Source organism: Acipenser ruthenus, chromosome 32 (genome assembly GCF_902713425.1).
Source record: "Acipenser ruthenus chromosome 32, fAciRut3.2 maternal haplotype, whole genome shotgun sequence".
NCBI classification, from domain to species: Eukaryota; Metazoa; Chordata; class Actinopteri; order Acipenseriformes; family Acipenseridae; genus Acipenser; species Acipenser ruthenus.
The window spans coordinates 14832590-14857096 of record NC_081220.1 but is presented as its reverse complement, the minus strand read 5'-3'; the positions used below and the strand labels follow the sequence as shown (position 1 = coordinate 14857096).

General features: G+C 43.9%; 3 protein-coding genes across 3 annotated transcripts; 1 reads left to right on the top strand and 2 right to left on the bottom strand.

Moving 5' to 3' along the window:
• Positions 1–555: 555 nt before the first annotated feature.
• LOC117395606 (gamma-secretase subunit APH-1A-like) lies at positions 556–7281 on the bottom strand. The gene is made up of 7 exons (XM_059006391.1): positions 7051–7281; positions 6089–6259; positions 5585–5658; positions 4652–4774; positions 3786–3913; positions 3053–3176; positions 556–2405 (listed from the first exon to the last, which is right to left on the bottom strand). Exons 1-7 carry the CDS (start codon positions 7161–7163, stop codon positions 2341–2343), a joined length of 798 nt encoding a protein of 265 aa, XP_058862374.1. The 5' UTR covers positions 7164–7281; the 3' UTR covers positions 556–2340.
• A 323-nt stretch (positions 7282–7604) lies between these two features.
• On the bottom strand, positions 7605–16853 carry LOC117395475 (ras-related protein Rab-13). Its single transcript, XM_059006392.1, has 8 exons — positions 16345–16853; positions 13844–13904; positions 12559–12619; positions 12045–12122; positions 11728–11817; positions 10239–10304; positions 10072–10122; positions 7605–9761 (listed from the first exon to the last, which is right to left on the bottom strand). Exons 1-8 carry the CDS (start codon positions 16466–16468, stop codon positions 9693–9695), a joined length of 600 nt encoding a protein of 199 aa, XP_058862375.1. The 5' UTR covers positions 16469–16853; the 3' UTR covers positions 7605–9692.
• Positions 16854–18666: 1813 nt separating this feature from the next.
• On the top strand, positions 18667–23188 carry LOC131703281 (small ribosomal subunit protein eS27). Its single transcript, XM_059006384.1, has 4 exons — positions 18667–18771; positions 20317–20425; positions 20717–20827; positions 22786–23188. Exons 1-4 carry the CDS (start codon positions 18766–18768, stop codon positions 22812–22814), a joined length of 255 nt encoding a protein of 84 aa, XP_058862367.1. The 5' UTR covers positions 18667–18765; the 3' UTR covers positions 22815–23188.
• The last annotated feature ends 1319 nt before the right edge of the window (positions 23189–24507 follow it).

Here is a 24507-nt window from a genome sequence, read left to right as displayed (position 1 = left end):
CATTATGAGACTGCTGATGCAAATAAAAAAAAATCATAAATACATTCTGTTTAAATTATAAAGAGTGATCTACGTATGTATTTATTTCTTGATAAGGTCCAGGTTTGGAATACGTCGTTCAGAGGAGAGAGAGAGAGAGAGAGAGAGAGAGAGAGAGAGAGAGAGCGCTCTTGGCTTTGTGAGAAACACACACAATGAAATACAGAGCTTGCTAAGACTTTGCACAGCATCTCTGATTACTGTGTGTTTACAGGAGTGACTTTGTTAAAGCACGCGTGCTTAAGACATCACTGCCGTGTTATTCTGCGCAGCTACAACGTCCTTGGTGTGGAAAGACAGCTGCATGAGAAATGCAAGCACAGATTTGCATCAGAAAAAGAACTGGGGTTAGGGTTAGGTTTGTATCCCAGCAAAAGAGATTCACATTCAGTATATCGTGACTGCGCAGAATAACATGGACAGCGAGTTATTATCATGCAAACGTCGAAACAGAAGTAAAAAATAAATAATAAATTTGACCAGCAGAGAGAGAAATAAAAATCAAACAGAAACGTCTTCTAGTGAAACAAACGCACACAAATAAAGTCTTTAATAGCATCTACTGTAACTTTGTTTTGTTTACATGACGGCTTACAAAACATACATCCGTTTACTTCATATTTACAAAATCATAACTTTCTATTTAATGCCCGCAGACGCAGCGCACGACCCCTTGATGCTCAGTAGTAGTTTCTTTCTTTCTTTCTTTGAAAGACAGATTATTTATCAAAGTGAGATTTGTAGTTTATTTTTTTGATTTTCTTTGATCCAATATTGAATCATCAGAACCCAAACACTGCAAAACAGTAAATAATAATAATATTATTAATAATAATATTTGAATCTATTTACTCATATGTTATACAACACATATCATATTTATGGCGTGTCTTATTAATATAATCTTATAACACAGAGCTCTATCCACACAGCTTAAACTCGGGAATTGTGTTTTCAAAGTCTAGTTTTTAATTAATAAAATCAAGTTTGCTATTCCTGAAACCTGTTCTTTACTGTTCTTAACGAAACCCGCCAACAGTCCAGAACAGTTACAGGAATATCAAACTGGATTTTGCAGGGCTGGGAATGAGACTCCTATTGCACAGCAGTGTCACCCAGTCCAGGTTTTACTGCTACCAGCTTGATCAGCCCCCAGTGTGTCTAGCTAACAAGCTGAGGTGTGTCTGATTATTAAACTCCTAGTGAAACCAGGACTGGATCACACCGCTGTGCAGCAGGAGTCTGATTCCCATCCCTGCTTTATTCATAAGGAAGACTTGAAATACCTGGATATATCTGGGGGTCTGTGCCTCGCTGTAACCTTCCTTTAAGAAGTTATCATCATTATTATATATTTACATTAAACAAATACCCACCTACTTTGTTTTCTTAAGCTGAACACCTGAGTCATTCAGCAGACGCTTTTATCCAAAGCGACTTACAGAGACTAGGAGGGTGAACTCTGCTTCATCATCAACTGCTGCTGCTGCTGCTGCAGAGTCACTTCCAATAGGAGCTCGTTTGTTTGACGTCTCATCTGAAGGACGGAGCACAAGGAGGTGAAGCGACTTGTCTTTGAAGTGTCTTTTTTTTTTTTTTTCATCCAGCTAAAGGACTCGAAGTCCGAAACGTCCCAATATCATTGATAATCAATTGTTCACATTTTACAAAACAGGACCCGTAAAAATATACATTTAAATCGAAAACGTTCCAGTTTCTCTCAACCACGTCTCTCTCTGGACTCAAAACTCTTTATTTTCGTTCACAAGCGAAACCACCGCAGTAAAACGCCCTTGGAAATGACTCCCCCCCCCCCCAAACAAATCGACACTTGAAAAACGAGAAATAAAACGAGACAAAATGTATACGACCGCATTCTCTCTCTCTCTGCGACGTCTTTCGTTTTGTCCGATTTTATCACAGAAGTGTTTCTGTTTTGTGTTTTCTCTGTACCAGCACCTCGCCTCTGTCCATTATAATGTGCAGCACGGCTCCCTCTGGTGGCCAGATCAGGAATAGTTGCGATAGTTCTACTTCGTCCATTTTGCAGGGATGGGAATCAGACTCCTGTTGCACAGCAGTGTGATCCAGTCCAGGTTTTACTGCTATCAGCTTGATCAGCCCCAGTGTGTCTAGGTAACAAGCTCAGGTGTGTGTGATTATTAAACTCCTAGTGAAACCAGGACTGGATCACACCGCTGTGCAGCAGGGAGTCTGATTCCCATCCCTGGTTTGTTGGTGGCCTTGTCCTCTGCAGTGCTGCCTGTCTCAATTGCCTGTATGAACTGGACAGGCACTTTCTTAGTCCTCCGAGGGGGCCTGGAGAGCTGAATAGACCACCACGCGATCGTCAATTTTCTGTTTGCCTGTCGGAGGAGAGGAGAGGGGGAGGAGAGGAGGAATAGAAGAGAATTAAGTCAACACGCATTTTTTTTTTTTTTTAAATGATCATGGAAAGAGAAAGCAGTTTGAAATGTCATTGATTTTGCTTCCTTTACTCCCTGATCGTGTCGCTACAAAAAATCAAAAAAAAAAAAAGGGCTAGATCCGCACCCCCGCATCATCATCATCTTCATCATCTTCACCTGGCTTTGCTGAGCCTGTCTGGAGACTCCTAACTGCCCACCCCTGTGGAGTTCAGAGGAGGAACTCTACACTGCGAGGGTGTCGCAAACGTGTATGTGTGTGAGTAAGTCTTGTGTGTGTCAGTGTATAGTGTGTGTGTGTAAGTCTTGTGTGTGTCAGTGTATAGTGTGTGTGTCAGTGTATAGCGTGTGTAAGTCTTGTGTGTGTCAGTGTATAGCATGCACAAGTCTTGTGTGCGTCAGTGTATAGTGTGTGTGTGTGTAAGTATTGTGTGTGTCTGCTTGCGTATACTTGGCCTCTAGCATGAGGTGGCCTTTGACACCTCTGAACCAAATTACAATGTGGGCGGACCACGGCTCCCATCAGCCTCGAATCGCAGCCCCACCCCTCTACCCCTCTACCCCCCGGTCCAGGTCAGGGCGCTCACAGGTAAAGCAGCGCTGCAGGGTGCCGACGGACCCCCCAGCCGTGCTGAAGGCCCACGCGGCCGTGCCCGCGGTGAGGAGGTAGATGGGGACGAGACTCGTCTCATACCAGGGGCACAGGAAGGTCTGCGGAGAGACACACACACAGAGAGAGAGAGAGAGAGAGAGAGAGAGACCAGCGTCACTACAGGGCAGTAACAAGACTCCTACTGTACAGCAGCAGTGTGGAGTAGTGGTGAGGGCTCTGGACTCTTGACCGGAGGGTCGTGGGTTCAATCCCAGGTGGGGGACACTGCTGCTGTACCCTTGAGCAAGGTACTTTACCTAGATTGCTCCAGTGAAAACCCAACTGTATAAACGGGGAATTGTATGTAAAAATAATGTGATATCTTGTAACAATTTGCCCTGGATAAGGGTGTCTGCTAAGAAATAAATAATAATAATAATAATAATATTGCACAGCAGTGTGATCCAGTCCAGGTTTCACTGCTACCAGCTTGATCAGCCCCACTGTGTCTAGCTAACAAGCTCAGGTGTGTCTGATTATTAAACTCCTAGTGAAATCAGGACTGGATTCCAAGTCTGATTCCATCAACAGTGCTTCACGATATTTAGACCGACGCTGCAATTACTGTTTTTTTTTTTTTAATTTTTGTAAAAATTAAAAATCTAATAAAAAACAAAACACACATGCGAGCCCCTCCATGCACCAGCAAGAGGGAACTGGGATCTCACCAGTGCTGAGGTGACGAGGTGGGAGACCACCACTCCCATACCAGCCAGCCACTTCCCCCGCTCGCACGCGTCGAAGAAAATCACCCCCCAGAAAGTGTGCAGCAGCACCAGCGCCATCGTGAGGAAAGCTGGGGTACAGCAGGAGAGAGACGAGAGGGAAGGAAGAGGGGGAGTCACCACAAAGCAACAACAGGAACGCGCCCATGCACAGCTCTGGATAAAAGACTTGCATCACATAGAATATTAGAATTGATACGTCATTTAAAAATATATCACATATAAATAAATACATACAGAAATAAATAAATGCAAGTATAATTGATCTTATTTATCATCATCATCATGGAAGTCCAAAGAAACTTAAAAATGATATCACTTATAAAAAAAAATAAAAGTCTACCAGCAGGAAGCCATAATAGTAGTTCAGTATTTCATGATAGATTTCCAAATGTCACTTTTTTCAATTTGTCAGTTTTTTTGGTTAGTATGTATGTGGAAAAAACTACAGAAAAGCAGCATGAGCCAATTATTCGATTATCGCAACGCAGCCCTCCACAGAAATCAGGGCGAGGGTCTCTGGAGTGGATCGGGGGGCTGATTCACCGTTCAGAGTGAAGTAAGAAATAGCTGCTTGGGTTTGTGTGGATTGTGCTCCACAGAGTCTCAGGAAAGCAGCATGAAATCATCACAAACCCAAGCAGCTGTTTCTTAATTCACTCTGAACGGTGAATCAGCCCCCCGATCCACACCAGAGACCCTCGCCCTGATTTCCGCAGAGACCTCCATCCCATGACCTGAATAATGAATGGGTGCAGCTCTGGTGAGCTTTGCTCTTGAACCCGTGTCCGAGGCCGGGCGTCACTGACCGGAGGTGATGAAGAAGTGGGGGGAGTCTCCGTGTATCCCCACGATCCCGGGACCCAGCGAGTCCGTCAGGATGTTAACCCCGGAGAAGGCACCGCTGATCAGCCCGAACGCCAGCCCCGACACTGAGCAGGAACACAGGCATGTTGCAATTCAAAATGCATTTCATTAAAACTGCATCCGGATCCTAGCAGCTGAATGATCTCAAGTCAGTCCCTGGATCCCAGTGATTCAGATTCAACTGCATGTGCTTTTACGTGGGAAACTTTTATAAGGGTTAGTTTACCTCTCTGTGCTTTACAATGCTTCCTCATGCTTTACCAGACCTCTCTGTGCTTTACAATGCTTCACCAGACCTCTCTGTGCTTTACAATGCTTCCCTATGCTTTACCAGACCTCCCTGTGCTTTACAATGCTTCCCTATGCTTTACCAGATCTCTCTGTGCTTTACAATGCTTCCCTATGCTTTACCAGACCTCCCTGTGCTTTACAATGCTTCCCTATGCTTTACCAGATCTCTCTGTGCTTTACAATGCTTCCCTATGCTTTACCAGACCTCGCTGTGCTTTACAATGCTTCCCTATGCTTTACCAGACCTCCCTGTGCTTTACAATGCTTCCCTACGCTTTACCACACCTCTCTGTGCTTTACAATGCTTCCCTATGCTTTACCAGACCTCTCTGTGCTTTACAATGCTTCCCTATGCTTTACCAGACCTCTCTGTGCTTTACAATGCTTCCCTATGCTTTACCAGACCTCTCTGTGCTTTACAATGCTTCCCTATGCTTTACCAGACCTCTCTGTGCTTTACAATGCTTCCCTATGCTTTACCAGACCTCCCTGTGCTTTACAATGCTTCCCTATGCTTTACCAGACCTCCCTGTGCTGTGCTTTTACTGCAGGACACTTAAGGGAAGACTTGATTGGTCTCTTACCGTACGCCATCTGCTGGAGAGAGATGGGAGACCTGCCGTCCTCACTGATAGATGCTAGCCCTTGATCAGCCTTCCTAGAGAGAGAGAGAGAACATTTAAATACAGTACATTAAAATGATTTTTAGTTTGTGATTCTAGCAGACGCTTTCATCCAGAGCGACTTACAGACACTAGGAGGGTGAACTCTGCATCATCAACAACTGCTGCTGCTGCTGCTGCAGAGTCACTTCCAATAGGAGCTCGTTTGTTTTACGTCTCATCCGAAGGACGGAGCACAAGGAGGTGAAGTGACTTGCTCAGGGTCACACACACACGCGCACGCACACGCACACACAGGGAGTCAGTGGCTGAGCCGGGATTTGAACCTCCTGGTATCGAGACCCCTTTCTCTAACTTAAGTGTCTGTTAAATGACTAATTCACCATCATCATAATAATAATAATAATAATAATAATAATAATAATAATAACAGTAATAATAATAATGATGGAGTCGTTGACACACTTGAGCAGCTTGTAGTTGGCGAAGCGGAAGGCCTCCTGCAGCAGCACCGACACGGCCGCCCCAAAAACAAGCAGCCCGGACTGGAGACTGGGGTTTCCACGATCACTGAGCTGCACCCCGACAAACCACACGAGAGAGCCCAGCAGCACAGACACCAGCCAGAAGAACGACCTGGGGGAGGGGGGGAGGAGAGGGGGAGGGGGGAGGGGGAAGAGGGGAGGGAACAGTAGGGTAAAATTAACAGGTACTTTAATTTAAATATCTGATTAATTATAGATTAAACACTTTTGGAAATGACGGATTAATAAAAATAAATAAATAAAAAAATCCTATTGTAAACGTACAGCGTGTGAAGCGATTACATTTAGAAACATTTAAAAGAACCTCAATAAATTCAACAACAAACTGCTGTGAAGCCTTTCTCGGCGTGTTCAAGAACTGCAGTTTATTATATTATTATTATTATTATTAATATGAAACAAGCAGCTGCACGCAGTCTGCTGAAAACGCGCGACACCTGTCGACTGATAAAGAAGTTAAGAGAAATAACGATAAAGTATTGTTTCCTCTACTAGAAAACTGTAGTTTGCTAATTTTAAGATATATATAGATATATATAATGTGTGTGTGTGTTGTGCATGTGGCTAATTTTGAGCAGAGTAAGAACAAGGCGAGCAGAAGCCAAAGACGCTAGAAATTACGATATCTATCGGTAACAGTGTTGCAAACTACCAGAAATAACTCGCCCAGAAACACTATAATAATAATAATAATAATAATAATACATTTATAACAACACCACAAAGCAAAGACCCGCCTTTCTTTGCGAGTTTGAGAAAAAAACAAACAAAAAAAACCAACAGTAACTGGTCGCTTTTATATGGTCGTAAAAAGACATGACACAATAATAACAATAATAATAACAACATTTAAAAATACGAATAAACTCAATTAAAACTCACCCTGCAACGAGTATTATGATTCTCAACGGATCGACCGCTACCGTCAGTGTAAACAACGCAAAAGCCGGGCCAAACGCAATGAAAGCACAGCCGAAAAACACCGCCAGCCCCATTGTCCGTACCCGAAGAGCCTTCCGTGCAAAACTTCAACAAAATAATCCAAAATCAACAAAAAACAACAACAACGAGACGCGTTTTACCCTTCCTCTTTCGGCATGTTTGCAGATTTCTGCTTCCGACCTACAAACACAGCATCACGCCGGCGAGGGGCGGGGCGAAAACCTGCCCTCCTGACCAATCAGCTGCGGCAACGCCAGATTGCTGATGTCGTAGCCCAATGGGAGAGGGGCGGGACGGAGTAGGCGGGCGTTCTTTTTTCTTCTACTGCGCATGCGTCCCCCCCCGCCCTACCCTAGGTTACAGGTGCATCATGGGAGTTGTAGTTTTTCTTTTAATCTGTACATTGCAATTCGAGGCACACACAAGCGGGAAGTTTGTATGTAAAATGTTGAATAGAAGTAAATAAATAAATAAAGGAAACACAACTACAAATAAGTAAGCAGTCTGGGACGTTTCCGAGTTTAATAAAGCACAATATTATTTGAAATGTCAGTACTGTGCAAGAAAATAGAACAAAAAAAAAAGTGACAATGCATTTTTAGTGTCGGTGTGAAACGTGCTGCTTTCCAGCGACTGTTTGTTCTTGATTTGAAATGTAATAACTTGACCCTCCGATACAGAGACCCCCAAAGGCTGAGCGTTAAAGGATGCGGGTCAAAGACGTGACTTAGTATAGGGAAGCATTGTAAAGCACAGAGAGGTCTGGTAAAGCATAGGGAAGCATTGTAAAGCACAGAGAGGTCTGGTAAAGCATAGGGAAGCATTGTAAAGCACAGAGAGGTCTGGTAAAGCATAGGGAAGCATTGTAAAGCACAGAGAGGTCTGGTAAAGCATAGGGAAGCATTGTAAAGCACAGAGAGGTCTGGTAAAGCATATTGATAAACAAGGCAAAGCAGATTAAGCGATGGTAAATGCACGGGGGGAGGGGACTGCAAAAATACTGTGCAAAAAAATACAGTTTCCTAGGGGATTAACTGCACTGCCCAACAAAGAGGGAATCCGCACAAGCCAGCAGTGTAACAGAATCCTGTGCCCCGAAATCTACAATGCAGACGTTTTATTTTACAAATGTATAGGAACCCTGCAACCCTTCACCCCCCCACCCCCATCTTAAAACATCTTTCTGCTGCCCCCCCCCCCCTCCATCACATCACACACATGCCTTTTCATGTCACTTTACATCAATACTGGACACCCCCCCTAGTCCTAGTCAAGGCTTTACAATCCAGTCTCCTACCTCTTATTGAGCTTGTTACCTAGACACACTGGGGCTGATCAAGCTCCTAGTAAAACCTGGACTGGGTGACACTGCTGTGCAATAGGAGTCTCCCATCTCTGATCTATCTGTATAAATATCCCACTGCTACCACCAATACACTGTTGCTGTCCCCTATAAAATCAGCTAAAAACCTCCTTCAACCAACAACTATCTATCCATCTACAGGCATGGGAATCAGACTCCCGCTGCACAGCAGTGTGATCCAGTCCTGGTTTCACTGTGAGTTTAATAATCAGACACACCTGAGCTTGTTACCTAGACACACTGGGGCTGATGAAGCTGGTAGCAGTAAAACCTGGACTGGGTGACACTGCTGTGGACGACAGATATACTTATGCTGGTGTTAATAAGAGGTAAGCTAATGGGCTCCACAGCCTTGGCTAGTCTTCTGTTCAACCCTCTCATACTCTACAACAAACCCCCCACATTGTTAATAACTCCCCCCCCCGATTCCTGTTTCCAATTTCCAATTCCATTTCCAACGCCTTTTTAAAAATCAATTCCCAATTCTCAATTTCCTTTTTTTTCAAAATCAATTCCTTACGAAGGGATTGGAATTGATATTTTAGCGATGCAGTAATAATAATAATAATAATAATAATAATAATAATGATAATAATAATAATAATAATAATAATAATAATAATAATAATAATAATAATAATAATAATAATAATAATAATAATGATTTGTGATCGTTCACCTGCTTTCATGTCATTTGAAGCTGGTTTTTAAATTATCTCTGTTGTGAGAAGCTCATTTTAACACAACGCTGTTGCTGAAATCGGCAATTCTGATCAATGGCGAGGTGTTTGGAATTGATTAAAAGGGGGGGTGGGAATTGGGAAACTGGGGGCTCGTCCGGGTTACACGGAACACTCGCAGGACTCCGGGAAACGCTCGGAACGCTTCCCGCATACCCTAACATCACGGAACGCCATTCCTCCATTCCGTGCTCAGGATTCCGGGGACCACGCAGTGGGATTGTGGGGCAGATTCTAAAACCGAACGCTACTTTGAATCAATGAAGAGGCTGTAACACTGTTGGCAATTATTATGGGCTGTCGTCATCGTCTTCTTCTCTTCCTTCTGCTTCTTCATCTTACAAAAGCTGTGTCTCTCTGATTTGATTGGATTTGATTTGGGGGGGTGGGGGTGGGGGGGGGGGGCTGGGTTTATCGGCGCAGCTGTAGTGAAGCTTTGAGTCCCAGGGCTGTCTGCGTTTTCCCGGCGTTTTCTCTCGTTAGACTAACGAACACTTGGAGGTGTTCTTATCGGTCGAGTTCATCTTGACCGCTCGACCTCCGCCACCCTAGACACACAGGGGGGAAAAAACGAAGTTATAACTTGTTTAGAGCAGAATGGGATCAATTCACAGGGCTGGGAATCAGACTCCTATTGCACAGCAGTGTGATCCAGTCCAGGTTTTACTGCTGCCAGCTTGATCAGCCCCCAGTGTGTCTAGGTAACAAGCTCAGATGTGTCTGATTATTAAACTCACAGTGAAACCAGGACTGGATCACAGTGCTGTGCAGCGGGAGTCTGATTCCCATCCCCGTGTTCTCTCAGATTGTGAGGCTCGCGGAGGGCGGTAATCAGGGGGCCTTTGCGAGGGAACTTACTGATTTCTTGTCCGACTTCAGAAGGATGTCTCGAGCCAGTTCTACGAAAGACTGAAATCAGGGAGAGGAAAACATAAGAGTCAATTCCAGCGGGTTATCCGGCTCATCATGCAGATTAATGCTGAAAGGAAAACGGAAGGCAACATTCAAAAGCACCCCGACCCCACCTCCTCCACGTTGATGCTCGACTTGGCGCTCGTTTCGAAGAACCGGATCCCGTGATCCTTCGCCAGCTGGGATCGGGAAAAACAGAGAAAAATAAACACGGGATTAGAGCGGAATGTGATGAGAGAGAGAGAGAGAGAGAGAGAGAGAGAGATGTGATGAGAGAGAGAGAGAGAGAGAGAGAGAGAGAGAGAGGTGTGATAGGAGAGAGAGAGGTGTGACGAGAGAGAGAGGTGTGACGAGAGAGAGAGGTGTGACGAGAGAGAGAGAGAGAGAGAGAGAGGTGTGATGAGAGAGAGATGTGACGAGAGAGAGAGGTGTGACGAGAGAGAGAGAGAGAGAGAGAGAGAGGTGTGATGAGAGAGAGGTGTGATGAGAGAGAGAGGTGTGACGAGAGAGAGAGAGAGAGATGTGATGAGAGAGAGAGAGAGATGTGACGAGAGAGAGAGGTGTGATGAGAGAGAGAGAGAGAGATGTGATGAGAGAGAGAGAGAGATGTGATGAGAGAGAGAGGTGTGATGAGAGAGATGTGATGAGAGAGAGATGTGATGAGAGAGAGATGTGATGAGAGAGATGTGATGAGAGAGAGATGTGATGAGAGGGCGCTGTGCTGTGATGAGAGAGAGGTGTGTTGAGAGGGCGCTGTGCTGTGATGAGAGAGAGGTGTGTTGAGAGGGCGCTGTGCTGTGATGAGAGAGAGGTGTGTTGAGAGGGCGCTGTGCTGTGGTGAGAGAGAGATGTGTTGAGAGGGCGCTGTGCTGTGATGAGAGAGAGGTGTGTTGAGAGGGCGCTGTGCTGTGATGAGAGAGAGGTGTGTTGAGAGGGCGCTGTGCTGTGATGAGAGAGAGGTGTGTTGAGAGGGCGCTGTGCTGTGATGAGAGAGAGGTGTGTTGAGAGCGCTGTGCTGTGATGAGAGAGAGGTGTGTTGAGAGGGCGCTGTGCTGTGATGAGAGAGAGGTGTGTTGAGAGGGCGCTGTGCTGTGATGAGAGAGAGGTGTGTTGAGAGGGCGCTGTGCTGTGATGAGAGAGAGGTGTGTTGAGAGGGCGCTGTGCTGTGATGAGAGAGAGGTGTGTTGAGAGGGCGCTGTGCTGTGATGAGAGAGAGGTGTGTTGAGAGGGCGCTGTGCTGTGATGAGAGAGAGGTGTGTTGAGAGGGCGCTGTGCTGTGATGAGAGAGAGGTGTGTTGAGAGGGCGCTGTGCTGTGATGAGAGAGAGAGGTGTGTTGAGAGGGCGCTGTGCTGTGATGAGAGAGAGGTGTGTTGAGAGGGCGCTGTGCTGTGATGAGAGAGAGAGGTGTGTTGAGAGGGCGCTGTGCTGTGATGAGAGAGAGGTGTGTTGAGAGGGCGCTGTGCTGTGATGAGAGAGAGGTGTGTTGAGAGGGCGCTGTGCTGTGGTGAGAGAGAGGTGTGTTGAGAGGGCGCTGTGCTGTGATGAGAGAGAGGTGTGTTGAGAGGGCGCTGTGCTGTGGTGAGAGAGCTGACAGGACTCACCTTCTCCCCCGTCTCTCGCAGGACCTTCCTCTTATTCTCGATGTCACACTTGTTACCCAGGAGCATCTTGTTCACCCCCACAGAGGCATTCTGGGAAAAACAGGGGGGGGGGGGGGGGGGGGGGGGGGGGCGGGGGGGATGAGACAAAACAGGAATTAAAAATGTCCAAATGTACATGACTATTGAACATTTCTGTCAATACATGACATGTAGTGTGTGTGTGTGTGTGTGTGTGTGTCTCTGTGGCTGTGTGTGTGTGTGTGTGTGTGTGTGTGTGCTTGTCTCTCTTCCTCAGTAATGACATTGTAACTCTGTACCTCTTTGATGCTCTTCATCCAGTTCTGAATGTTCTCGAAGGACTTCTCGTCTGTGATGTCATAGACCAGGATAATCCCCTGAAAAATCACAAGCATCACAATGGAATGAGATCGCTGCTCCAGCGGTTAGAGAAAGGGGCTCGATACCAGGAGGCTCAAATCCCGGCTGAGCCTCCAACTCCCTCTGTGTGTGTGTGTGTGTGTGTGTGTGTGTGTGTGCGTGCGTGCGTGTGTGTGTGTGTGTGTGCGTGACCCTGAGAAAGTCGCTTCACCTCCTTGTGCTCCATCCTACGGATGAGATGTAAAACAAACGAGCTCCTATTGGAAGTGACTCTGCAGCAGCAGCAGTTGTTGATGATGCAGAGTTCACCCCCCCTAGTCTCTGTAAGTCGCTTTGGATAAAAGTGTCTGCTGAATGACTAATTCATAATAATAATAATAATAATAATAATAATAACCGATTCTCTGGACACAGCGCTGTGTAAAAATACGAGCCGATTTTGGGGGTACTCACCATGGCCCCCCGGTAATACGCTGTCGTGATGGTTTTAAATCTCTCCTGCCCAGCTGTATCCCTGAGAGAGAGAGAGAGAGAGACATATGGAAACGACTCTTAGACCCTTGTTAACATATTGAATTGCACCCCCTCTATATAGAATGAACTCCCTCAGCTTCATAGAGTCCAATGAAAGCTGCTGAATAATGTTCCCTTGTTAACATATTGAATTCCACACCCTCTATATAGAATGAACTCCCTCAGCTTCATAGAGTCCAGTGAAAGCTGCTGAATAATGTTCCCTTGTTAACATATTGAATTCCACCCCCTCTATATAGAATGAACTCCCTCAGCTTCATAGAGTCCAGTGAAAGCTGCTGAATAATGTTCCCTTGTTAACATATTGAATTCCACCCCCTCTATATAGAATGAACTCCCTCAGCTTCATAGAGTCCAATGAAAGCTGCTGAATAATGTTCCCTTGTTAACATATTGAATTCCACCCCCTCTATATAGAATGAACTCCCTCAGCTTCATAGAGTCCAATGAAAGCTGCTGAATAATGTTCCCTTGTTAACATATTGAATTCCACCCCCTCTATATAGAATGAACTCCCTCAGCTTCATAGAGTCCAATGAAAGCTGCTGAATAATGTTCCCTTGTTAACATATTGAATTCCACCCCCTCTATATAGAATGAACTCCCTCAGCTTCATAGAGTCCAATGAAAGCTGCTGAATAATGTTCCCTTGTTAACATATTGAATTCCACCCCCTCTATATAGAATGAACTCCCTCAGCTTCATAGAGTCCAATGAAAGCTGCTGAATAATGTTCCCTTGTTAACATATTGAATTCCACCCCCTCTATATAGAATGAACTCCCTCAGCTTCATAGAGTCCAATGAAAGCTGCTGAATAATGTTCCCTTGTTAACATATTGAATTCCACCCCCTCTATATAGAATGAACTCCCTCAGCTTCATAGAGTCCAATGAAAGCTGCTGAATAATGTTCCCTTGTTAACATATTGAATTCCACCCCCTCTATATAGAATGAACTCCCTCAGCTTCATAGAGTCCAATGAAAGCTGCTGAATAATGTTCCCTTGTTAACATATTGAATTCCACCCCCTCTATATAGAATGAACTCCCTCAGCTTCATAGAGTCCAATGAAAGCTGCTGAATAATGTTCCCTTGTTAACATATTGAAGTGCACCCCCTCTATATAGAATGTGCTCCCTGTGATGTCATGTTCCAGTAGTTTCAGGTGTTCTCTCTTCGCTTCCACACTGTTAAACACTCACCACACCTGCAGCTTGATCTTTTTCCCCTCCACCTCGACCGTCTTCACTTTGAAATCGATCCCTGAGATCGGAAGAGACAAGAAACCGATTCAAATCCAGCCTGCGAGTGACAGCCATCCCCCATCGCCGTGGCTACGCCTGTGAGTGACAGCCGTCCCCCATCGTCATGGCTACCTCCGTCCACCCAGACCCCCTGAAGTGGTTCATGATCCCACTTTACCTGTTAAACCTCCCGGAGTGAAATAGCGCCCCCCGCAGGACCGGGACTGATCGCACAGCCCTGGTCTACAGGACAGCATTGAAGAAGAATTAGCAACGAAACGTTTCATCACAATGGGGTAAGCGATTCTCCAGATATGCGAGTTGTTGCTGAGCGTGCTAGACAAGACTTGCTTTCCCTTTCCCGTCTCCCCCTCTCCCCTCTCCCCTCTCCCTCCTCTCTCCACCTCCCCTCTCCCTCTCCCTCTCCCTCTCCCTCCTCTCTCCCTCTCCCTCTCCCTCTCCCTCTCCCTCTCCCTCCTCCCCTCTCCCTCTCTCCACCTCCCCTCGTGTGTGTCTCTCTTTCTAGATTCAGTCGAGGAAGTGTCCACCCATCCCTGGAGACCAGCATTCCTCGGAACACAGAACAGATACATTCCATGACAGGGATGGGAATCAGACTCCCGCTGCACAGCACTGTGATCCAGTCCTGGTTTCACTAGGAGTTTAATAATCAGACACACCTGAGCTTGTTAGCTAGACACACTAGGGCTGATCAAGCTGGTAGCAGTAAAACCTGGACTGGATCACACTGCTGTGCAATAGGAGTCTTGTTGCTTTGCAGACGCCCCTGGAGGGGTACTTGGGGGTACACGAGGGGTTAAGTCAGACAGGAATGTGTCCGGTGGGGGTAGCTGTGCTCCCTCGGGAGAGTCTGGGCGTTTCAGAGAGAGGGAAGCAGAGATCCCGGAGATTGCAGACTGACTGTCTGCAAACATGCAGAGAATGCACAGACTGTGTGGGAATACAGGGAGGGAGCCAGGTATAGCATAGAGAAGCATTGTAAAGCACAGAGAGGTCTGGTAAAGCATAGGGAAGCATTGTAAAGCACAGAGAGGTCTGGTAAAGCATAGGGAAGCATTGTAAAGCACAGAGAGGTCTGGTAAAGCATAGGGAAGCATTGTAAAGCACAGAGAGGTGTGGTAAAGCATAGGGAAGCATTGTAAAGCACAGAGAGGTGTGGTAAAGCATAGGGAAGCATTGTAAAGCACAGAGAGGTGTGGTAAAGCATAGGGAAGCATTGTAAAGCACAGAGAGGTGTGGTAAAGCATAGGGAAGCATTGTAAAGCACAGAGAGGTGTGGTAAAGGATAGGGAAGCATTGTAAAGCACAGAGAGGTCTGGTAAAGCATCGGGAAGCATTGTAAAGCACAGAGAGGTCTGGTAAAGCATAGGGAAGCATTGTAAAGCACAGAGAGGTCTGGTAAAGCATAGGGAAGCATTGTAAAGCACAGAGAGGTCTGGTAAAGCATAGGGAAGCATTGTAAAGCACAGAGAGGTCTGGTAAAGGATATTGAAAAACAGGGTAAACTAACCCTTATAAAAGTCTACCGCAGTAAAAGCACAGCGGTCCCTGTATACACAGCTGTGGAGTCAATAGCGTAGCGTCCCTGGCTGCTTCCACGCACGGATATTTTCCACGCACGGATATTTCACCCGCATCATGCATGTTCTATTGTATCGTCAGAGTCCTGTCTCTCTCAACTCTATCATTATAAACCGCGGTGAGCTGGAAACCAACAAACAGACACCTCAATGCAAACCTCAATCTAATTACTAGTGACAGCAAAACCAACATCCTTCACATTACAGCGAGGGTTTCCACTCGTTTATGTAAAGGAGGATTCATTCTAATAGTTTAATGTGAATGCTGTTTTTTTTTTTTTTTTTTTTACATTAGACACAAACACACACACACACACACACACACACACACACACACACACACACGCACACACGCACACGCACACACACGTTTGTATAGAATATTTCTGTGTTCTTTGCATGGACTCTGATACAGTGAAGATTTCCTATTCAAAACTCTATATAACTATAGCCACTCCCTTACACACACTGTGCAGTGATTAGATAGATTATATATATAGATAGATAGATAGATAGATAGATAGATAGATAGATAGATAGACAGATAGATAGACAGACAGACAGACAGATAGAGAGAGAGAGAGAGAGAGAGACAGACAGATAGATAGATAGATAGATAGATAGATAGATAGATAGATAGATAGATAGATAGACAGAGAGAGAGAGAGAGACAGACAGACAGATAGATAGATAGATAGATAGATATAAAGAAATATGAAATATAATCTGCCAAGCATACGCGTCGGCAGCAATTAAACAAAGGTACGGTCAACAAGAAAATAAAAAAAGTTGTTTTTCTTCCCTTTAAAAAAACAAACAAAACAAACAAACAGACAAATAGCACTCAGCCACACGTACCGATCGTGGAAATGTACGTCGTGTTGAAATTATCCTCAGCGAATCTGATTATAAGACACGTCTTTCCAACCCCGCTGTCTCCGATTAGAAGGAGCTTATAAAGAAAGTCGTATTTCTTAGCCATGTTTTTTTTTTAGGAGTGGTTTCGATATCCCGACTCGCCGCCTCCCCCTCTTTCTCTCTCTTTCTCTCTCTCTTCTACAACTTTTGCTTGAAAACAGTTCCTGATCTCATTGAAGCTGCCGGTTATCAAAACAATTAAACACGTTTTTTTTTTTTGCTGTGTCTGGTTCCTCTACGCCTCCTCTTCCGTTTAAGATTTGTAGAAAGTGTTTCTGGAAGAATGAAAAAGTTTTCCCCCCTTGTTGAATGACCGTGCTGGAGAGACAGACGCACAATCCCGATTCACTGAGAAATGAAAGGCGAGTGGGAGGAATGGGAGACACGGCGGCGCGCTGCCGCCAGAGGGCGCTGTTTGACCGCGTCGCAGACTCCGCTGATAAATGCACAGGACCTGTTTGATCAGATTCGCGCAGGGAGGGGACGCTGCTACCGGCAGGTCTTTTTGTTTTAATTTGTTTTTGTGTCACATGACGGTTCAAAGACAAATACATTGCCGTGCAGTACTGCTGAGCCATAGTTTAAAAGTTCAGGTGACGCTTACAGTTAAACCCGCAAGCATGTTAATGTATAACCCTTCATGTAAATGTGCTTTATTTTGCTCTTATCTGCCCCCTATTTTACTGCATTTAATCCTGTACTTCAGAATACTGTAATCTGTCAAGTGTTTAACCTGTAGTACTTTGTATTTAATCACATCCTGATGTAACTATCACTATTTAATCATATCCTGATGTAACTATCACTATTTAATCATATCCTGATGTCACTATCACTATTATCTGCTGTATTATTGAATTGTGGTTTGTCACACTTGAACAAAAGTTATTGTATTTATCTTGCTCTTATTGTATTACTTGTATTGTAACACTTGAAATGTATTTGCTTAAGATTGTAAGTCGCCCTGGATAAGGGCGTCTGCTAAGAAATAAATAATAATAATAATAATAATAATAATAATAATAATAATAATAATAATAATAATAATAATAATAACGAATCGGCGTCCTTTTGAAATCTACGGACGGTACACCTTTTTAAGATGCGTCATGGTTGTAGCAATGTTGTTTTTTTTTTTTTTTAAATATATTTATTTATTTGTTAGTTTCCCGAAGCCTTCGTTTATTTGCAGTTAAATCATTTAGTATGGCTGCGGTTAATGTTAGTGTAGACACAGTGAATGCGACACGTGTTTCACAGTATAGTGCGACAAAGTTACGCCAAAGTGAAAATAAAATACTCGTTTTTCTTTTGTTTGTTTAGTACTGCTGGAGTATTCTGGTGAGTTATGTAGAAATTATTCATCATCCCACGTCGGCAGTCAAAACAATAGCTTATTTAATAAAAATAAAACACTTTAATGTAAATCTACTAGTAGTGTGTGTGTGTGTGTGTGTGTGTGTGTGTGTGTGTGTGTGTGTGTGTGTGTGTGTGTGTGTGTGTGTGTGTGTGTGTGTGTGTGTGTGTGTGTGTGTGTGTGTGTGTACAATTATTTTGCTCTCGGAATGTGGAGTAGTGGTTAGGGCTCTGGGCTCTTGACCGGAGGGTCGTGGGTTCAATCCCAGGTGGGGGACACTGCTGCTGTACCCTTGAGCAAGGTACTTTACCTAGATTGCTCCAGTAAAAACCCAACTGTATAAATGGGGAATTGTATGTAAAAATAATGTGATATCTTGTAACAATTGTAAGTCACCCCTGGATAAGGGCGTCTGCTAAGAAATAAATAATAATAATATACATTAACAAAACCATCAATGAATGAAATACAAAAAAAAAAATAATAATGTGTGTTTTTTTAAGGACTGTTATCTATCTATCTATCTATCTATCTATCTATCTATCTATCTATCTATCTCTCTCTCTCTCTCTCTCTCTCTCTCTCTCTCTCTCTCTCTCTCTCTCTCTCTATCTATCTATCTATCTATCTATATATATATATAGAATCTCTATCTCTCTCTCTCTCTCTCTCTCTCTCTCTCTCTCTATCTATCTATCTATCTATATATATATATAGAATCTCTATCTCTATCTCTCTCTCTCTCTCTCTCTCTCTCTATCTATCTATCTATCTATCTATCTATCTATCTATCTATCTCTCTCTCTCTCTCTCTCTCTCTCTCTCTATCTATCTATCTATCTCTCTATCTCTCTATCTATCTATTTGCAAGCTTGACCTCACAAACATGTCCGCCGCTCCGCGACCCTGACGTCAGTTCCGCTCCCTGCCCGCAAACCCCGTTGATATGAGCGCCCGTTTCCGGTCCTTCCTTCTTTTCGGCAGCGGCTCGATTCCACGCCAACATGCCTGTGAGTTTCTGCGCCGCGCAAACCGGGGAAAAACGCCTTAAAAACCGACTCCAGCGGGGCCGGGCCGGGCCGGACTGAACCAGAGGGGAATGGAAATACATCGGGGGGCTGTTTTTGAAAAAAAACCAGGAGAAATTAAAGTTTAAAACGAGCTGCGGGGACCGGAGTGTTGTGATCTGTGGGGCGACAAGATGGCGCCGCTCGGGAGTCCAGAGACATGAAACCGAGATCGCGAATTCAATAATAATAATAATAATAATAATAATAATACAGCCGTTATATAGTCCGTTTCTTTAAGATGATGGCAAGTTCGCCCTCGGAGAACGATAAATGCATTTTTACTGGTGTGTTTGTTGAAAATAAACTCCAGTGTAAACTGTTTATAAATGTCGTTTAGGTGTGATTTATAACATCAATATTTAAAAACGCACATCGTGTTGAAATTCACATTAGCCATTTCTCCCCATGAGAAATTATAACACACACATATATATATATATATATATATATATAATTGTTGCGATCCTTGCTCGCGAATGGAGCCCGACGTTATGTTAATAATTTGTATTTAGAAAGCCTGCATTTGGTTTCATGCTCGTGTAATCATTTGGTTTCATGCTCGTGTAATCTCCATTTCTCTGTTATCCGCTGCACGGTTGCTTTTAATTTGATCTGGGTTCATGTTGTTTTCAATAGCTAGGTTAGCTCACTTGTGTTTTGTAAGTCAGTGGCGAGGCCTTGTCATCCGAACACGAGTTTTATCCGAAACGCTAAATCTCTGAAAACGCGCTGCTGTAGCAGATAAACGAGCATTTGTGGATTTTGTAAATTGATGCTGGTAGATCGGGTCGTCTGTTTTGGATTTGTAAGATTGCAATGTTTTTTGTATTATTTTGAGGAGGGGGCTGGTCACTTTTAGACTGTGTGGCTGGTTTATTATTTACTGTAATATATACCTTTTTAATTCTCGCTGGTTTTAAAGCGTGTTTGGTGCTGGCAGGTGTGTGTTGGTGATGCGAGTTTAATCTGCATCGCTGGCTGTGTTTTTTCCCTCGTGTTAAAATGGCGTGTTTGGGACGCGTAGCAGGAATAAAGCCGGGTGGTTCGTGTTTTAATAATAATGTCAGGGACGCTGCAGACAGAGACGCGAATGCATCGAGTCCGGTAAAGACGCGTCTTCACTCGCATCGTGGAGATCATGCGATTGTAAACTTTGACATCCCGTGAGAGAGTTTCTGTTATAAACGCGTTTTGCGATCGGCAGGATTAGATAACTGCGCGTCATTCGACGGGGAGTGATACTGTAGTGCGCATCGTGGGGGGGGATTGTACCTCGTTTTAAGTTTCCTATCCTATGTATCGAGGTTATGATGCATGTGTGTTTTTCAAAGTTATGTAACTAGGGTGACTTTTTGATCTCCACAGAGTTCACACACACAGTTTCTTTAAGTGTTGAAATGTCAGTTGGCTGAGCGGCAGGGAGAGACCCAGCTGTTGTTGCTTTGGGAAGGTTGCTGACCCTGCGTTTTTTTTCTCAATGTAAAGCTTGCGAAAGACCTGCTGCACCCGTCCCCCGAGGAGGAGAAGAGGAAGCACAAGAAGAAGCGTCTGGTCCAGAGCCCCAACTCTTACTTCATGGATGTGAAATGCCCCGGTACGGACGTGGTGTGTCCCTGTCTCCCTGTCCCTGTCTCTGTCTCTTGGTCATTCATGAATGCTTTTTTTGGGGCAACTTTCTCAAACATGTTGTTTTGACTGGGACTCTAACCTCTGTCGCAGAATCTTAACAGTGCGAAGCAAATTCAGAACTTTGTGCTTAATAAATATAGTGTGTGTGTATATGTTTGTCACTTGATTGGAAATGTAACTCGTAATAAGTAGGCGATGTTTGGACTGGTACTCTAATCTAACGCCTCTCTCCTCTCTCCCCCTCCCCCCTCTACAGGATGTTACAAGATCACCACCGTGTTCAGCCACGCCCAGACCGTGGTGCTGTGTGTCGGATGCTCCACAGTGCTGTGCCAGCCCACTGGAGGCAAAGCTAGGCTAACAGAAGGTACGGGCCGGGCCGGGCCGGGCTGGGCTGCCCCCGGACCAGGGGGTGGAATGTTTTGCACACTGTGCTGTCTGTTTCATACCTACACTGATTCACAGAAGAGAAAGCAGACCAGATTCAGCTTCTTTTGGATTTGTGCAACAGGAGTCTTATTTCCGTCCCTGTAGATAGATAGTCGTTGGTTGAAGGAGGTTTTTAGGACAGGACAGTACATTGATGGAAAATGGGATATTTAGACAGATCAGGGATGGGAATCAGACTCCCGTTGCACAGCAGTGTGATCCAGTCCTGGTTTCACTGTGAGTTTAATAATCACACACACCTGAGCTTGTTGCCTAGACACACTGGGGCTGATCAAGCTGGTAGCAGTGAAACCTGGACTGGGTGACACTGCTGTGCAACACAGTAAGATAATGTCTGATCAATGTGCTGTGGTTGAGTTTCCTTTCAGTGTTTTTTAATATTCTGCACTATTCAGAGTTTTATAGACCGGGATGTGAATATTTGACATTAGTCATATTCCTGTACTGCTCAAAACCCATCGAACCTCCGTGAAACATCTTTACAGAGATGAAGCCCCGTTGCACAGCAGTGTCACCCGTCCCAGGATGTGCCGGACAACCAGCCTTGCCTTTTACAATGTATTCCTAAAGCTGAGGGAACACAGAGACACTCCGCGGCTTGGAGCCTGGTTTCAGGAGACTGTAGGTTTCAGGCCACTGCGCAGCACACCAGGCAGGGAGACTTGGGGGTTTGATACAGCAAACCTCAAACTAGGTCTCCCGGGGGTCTCCTGGAACCAGCTTTCAAACCACACGTTCCTGAAAAAAAGAGGCTTTAAGTAAACTTCTACAGAATGTGATTAGCACAAATCTTGGACCCTAGTTCATATTCTAGTAGTGTTATTATACACAGCATCCTAGTTCATATTGTATTCTAGTAGTGTTATTATTATACATAGCATCCTAGTTCATATTGTATTCTAGTAGTGTTATTATTATACAGAGCATCCCAGTTCATATTGTATTCTAGTAGTGTTATTATTATACACAGCATCCTAGTTCATATTGTATTCTAGTAGTGTTATTATTATACACAGCATCCTAGTTCATATTGTATTCTAGTAGTGTTATTATTATACATAGCATCCTAGTTCAGATTGTATTCTAGTAGTGTTATTATTATACACAGCATTCTAGTTCATATTGGATTCTAGTAGTGTTATTATTATACATAGCATCCTAGTTCATATTGGATTCTAGTAGTGTTATTATTATACACAGCATCCTAGTTCATATTGGATTCTAGTAGTGTTATTATTATACATAGCATCCTAGTTCATATTGTATTCTAGTAGTGTTATTATTATACACAGCATTCTAGTTCATATTGGATTCTAGTAGTGTTATTATTATACATAGCATCCTAGTTCATATTGGATTCTAGTAGTGTTATTATTATACACAGCATCCTAGTTCATATTGGATTCTAGTAGTGTTATTATTATACATAGCATCCTAGTTCATATTGTATTCTAGTAGTGTTATTATTATACATAGCATCCTAGTTCATATTGTATTCTAGTAGTGTTATTATTATACATAGCATCCTAGTTCATATTGTATTCTAGTAGTGTTATTATTATACATAGCATCCTAGTTCATATTGTATTCTAGTAGTGTTATTATTATACACAGCATCCTAGTTCATATTGTATTCTAGTAGTGTTATTATTATACATAGCATCCTAGTTCATATTGTATTCTAGTAGTGTTATTATTATACACAGCATCCTAGTTCATATTGTATTCTAGTAGTGTTATTATTTGCACTGACTGTAAACTACACTGTGTTTAAATATGAAGACTTATTAGTAATAGTAATAGTTTTTCACGGTGAACACACACCTTTGGGAAGTGTCTTACCCCCCCCCCCTCCGCTCTCTCTGTGTTTTTCAGGTTGTTCATTCAGACGAAAGCAGCACTAGAAGGACGCCCCCCAGTGGTGTCATGTGAGATGGGTTGAGCTGCTTGTAATAGTCTCCAGTGAGCAGCTTCTAACTGCTAGCCAGCCGGACCGACTGTGCTCTAGCAGAGACGCACACACACACACAGGGGGAGCTGTCTGTCTGTCTGTCTGTGTGTCTAGCCAGGCGACGCTCTCTCGCTCTGTCTCTCAGTCTTGTGTTTATACCAGCCAGCGTCTTCTTTCTTGAACTCACCAGGCGGTTAGTGACAACGGGGGAGAGAGAAACCATCAAACGAAAAGAGAAAATGAAGAGCGACAGCCGGCTGTACTGATTTCCACTGTGCTTGTAGTCTCAACCCATCTGACCTTTCAATAAATTTTGTTTAGAAAAGATCTGACGGCAGTCGTGTGTGTTTTTTTTTTTTTTTTTTCAAGCGGGGCGAGGTACGTTTCTTTGGTGTGTTCTAATGCCTAAGAATTCTAAACTTTGTTTTTTGAATCGTAATTTATCATTTTCACAAGCAGAATTTGACACTGTTCCCTAATTAAACTCGAGTGCTGAATTTGGAAACCTTGAAAGAAACTTAAATTCAATGACAGATGTTTTGACTAGAAGTCTCTCAGCGTCTTCAGTGTAAATTTAGTGACAGCTGTTTCCACTAGAAGTCTTTCTCAGTGTCTTCAGTGTAATTCAGTGACAGCTGTTTCCACTAGAAGTCTTTCTCAGCGTCTTCAGTGTAAATTCAGTGACCGCTGTTTCCACTAGAAGTCTTTCTCAGCGTCTTCAGTGTAATTCAGTGACAGCTGTTTCCACTAGAAGTCTTTCTCAGCGTCTTCAGTGTAAATTCAGTGACAGCTGTTTCCACTAGAAGTCTTTCTCAGCGTCTTCAGTGTAAATTCAGTGACAGCTGTTTCCACTAGAAGTCTTTCTCAGCGTCTTCAGTGTAAATTCAGTGACAGCTGTTTCCACTAGAAGTCTTTCTCAGCGTCTTCAGTGTAAATTCAGTGACAGCTGTTTCCACTAGAAGTCTTTCTCAGTGTCTTCAGTGTAAATTCAGTGACAGCTGTTTCCACTAGAAGTCTTTCTCAGCGTCTTCAGTGTAAATTCAGTGACCGCTGTTTCCACTAGAAGTCTTTCTCAGCGTCTTCAGTGTAAATTCAGTGACAGCTGTTTCCACTAGAAGTCTTTCTCAGCGTCTTCAGTGTAAATTCAGTGACCGCTGTTTCCACTAGAAGTCTTTCTCAGCGTCTTCAGTGTAAATTCAGTGACCGCTGTTTCCACTAGAAGTCTCTCAGCGTCTTCAGTGTAAATTCAGTGACAGCTGTTTCCACTAGAAGTCTTTCTCAGTGTCTTCAGTGTAAATTCAGTGACAGCTGTTTCCACTAGAAGTCTTTCTCAGTGTCTTCAGTGTAAATTCAGTGACAGCTGTTTCCACTAGAAGTCTTTCTCAGTGTCTTCAGTGTAAATTCAGTGACAGCTGTTTCCACTAGTTGTGTTCCAGCTGAAACGTGTGTCTCTGTATTAAAGTTCCTTTGAATATTTCTAAATACTTGATGCTTGTATCCTATCTGGTGTGTGTTACTCTTTTGAGTGATGCAGACCTGAGAGATTCAAAGCTTGTGTATGTTCTTTATAACCCTTATCTCTGCTTTGAAAACCATCACAGCTTGGTTTTTAACACACCTCCCCAAAAATAATTGAGAAACCCTAA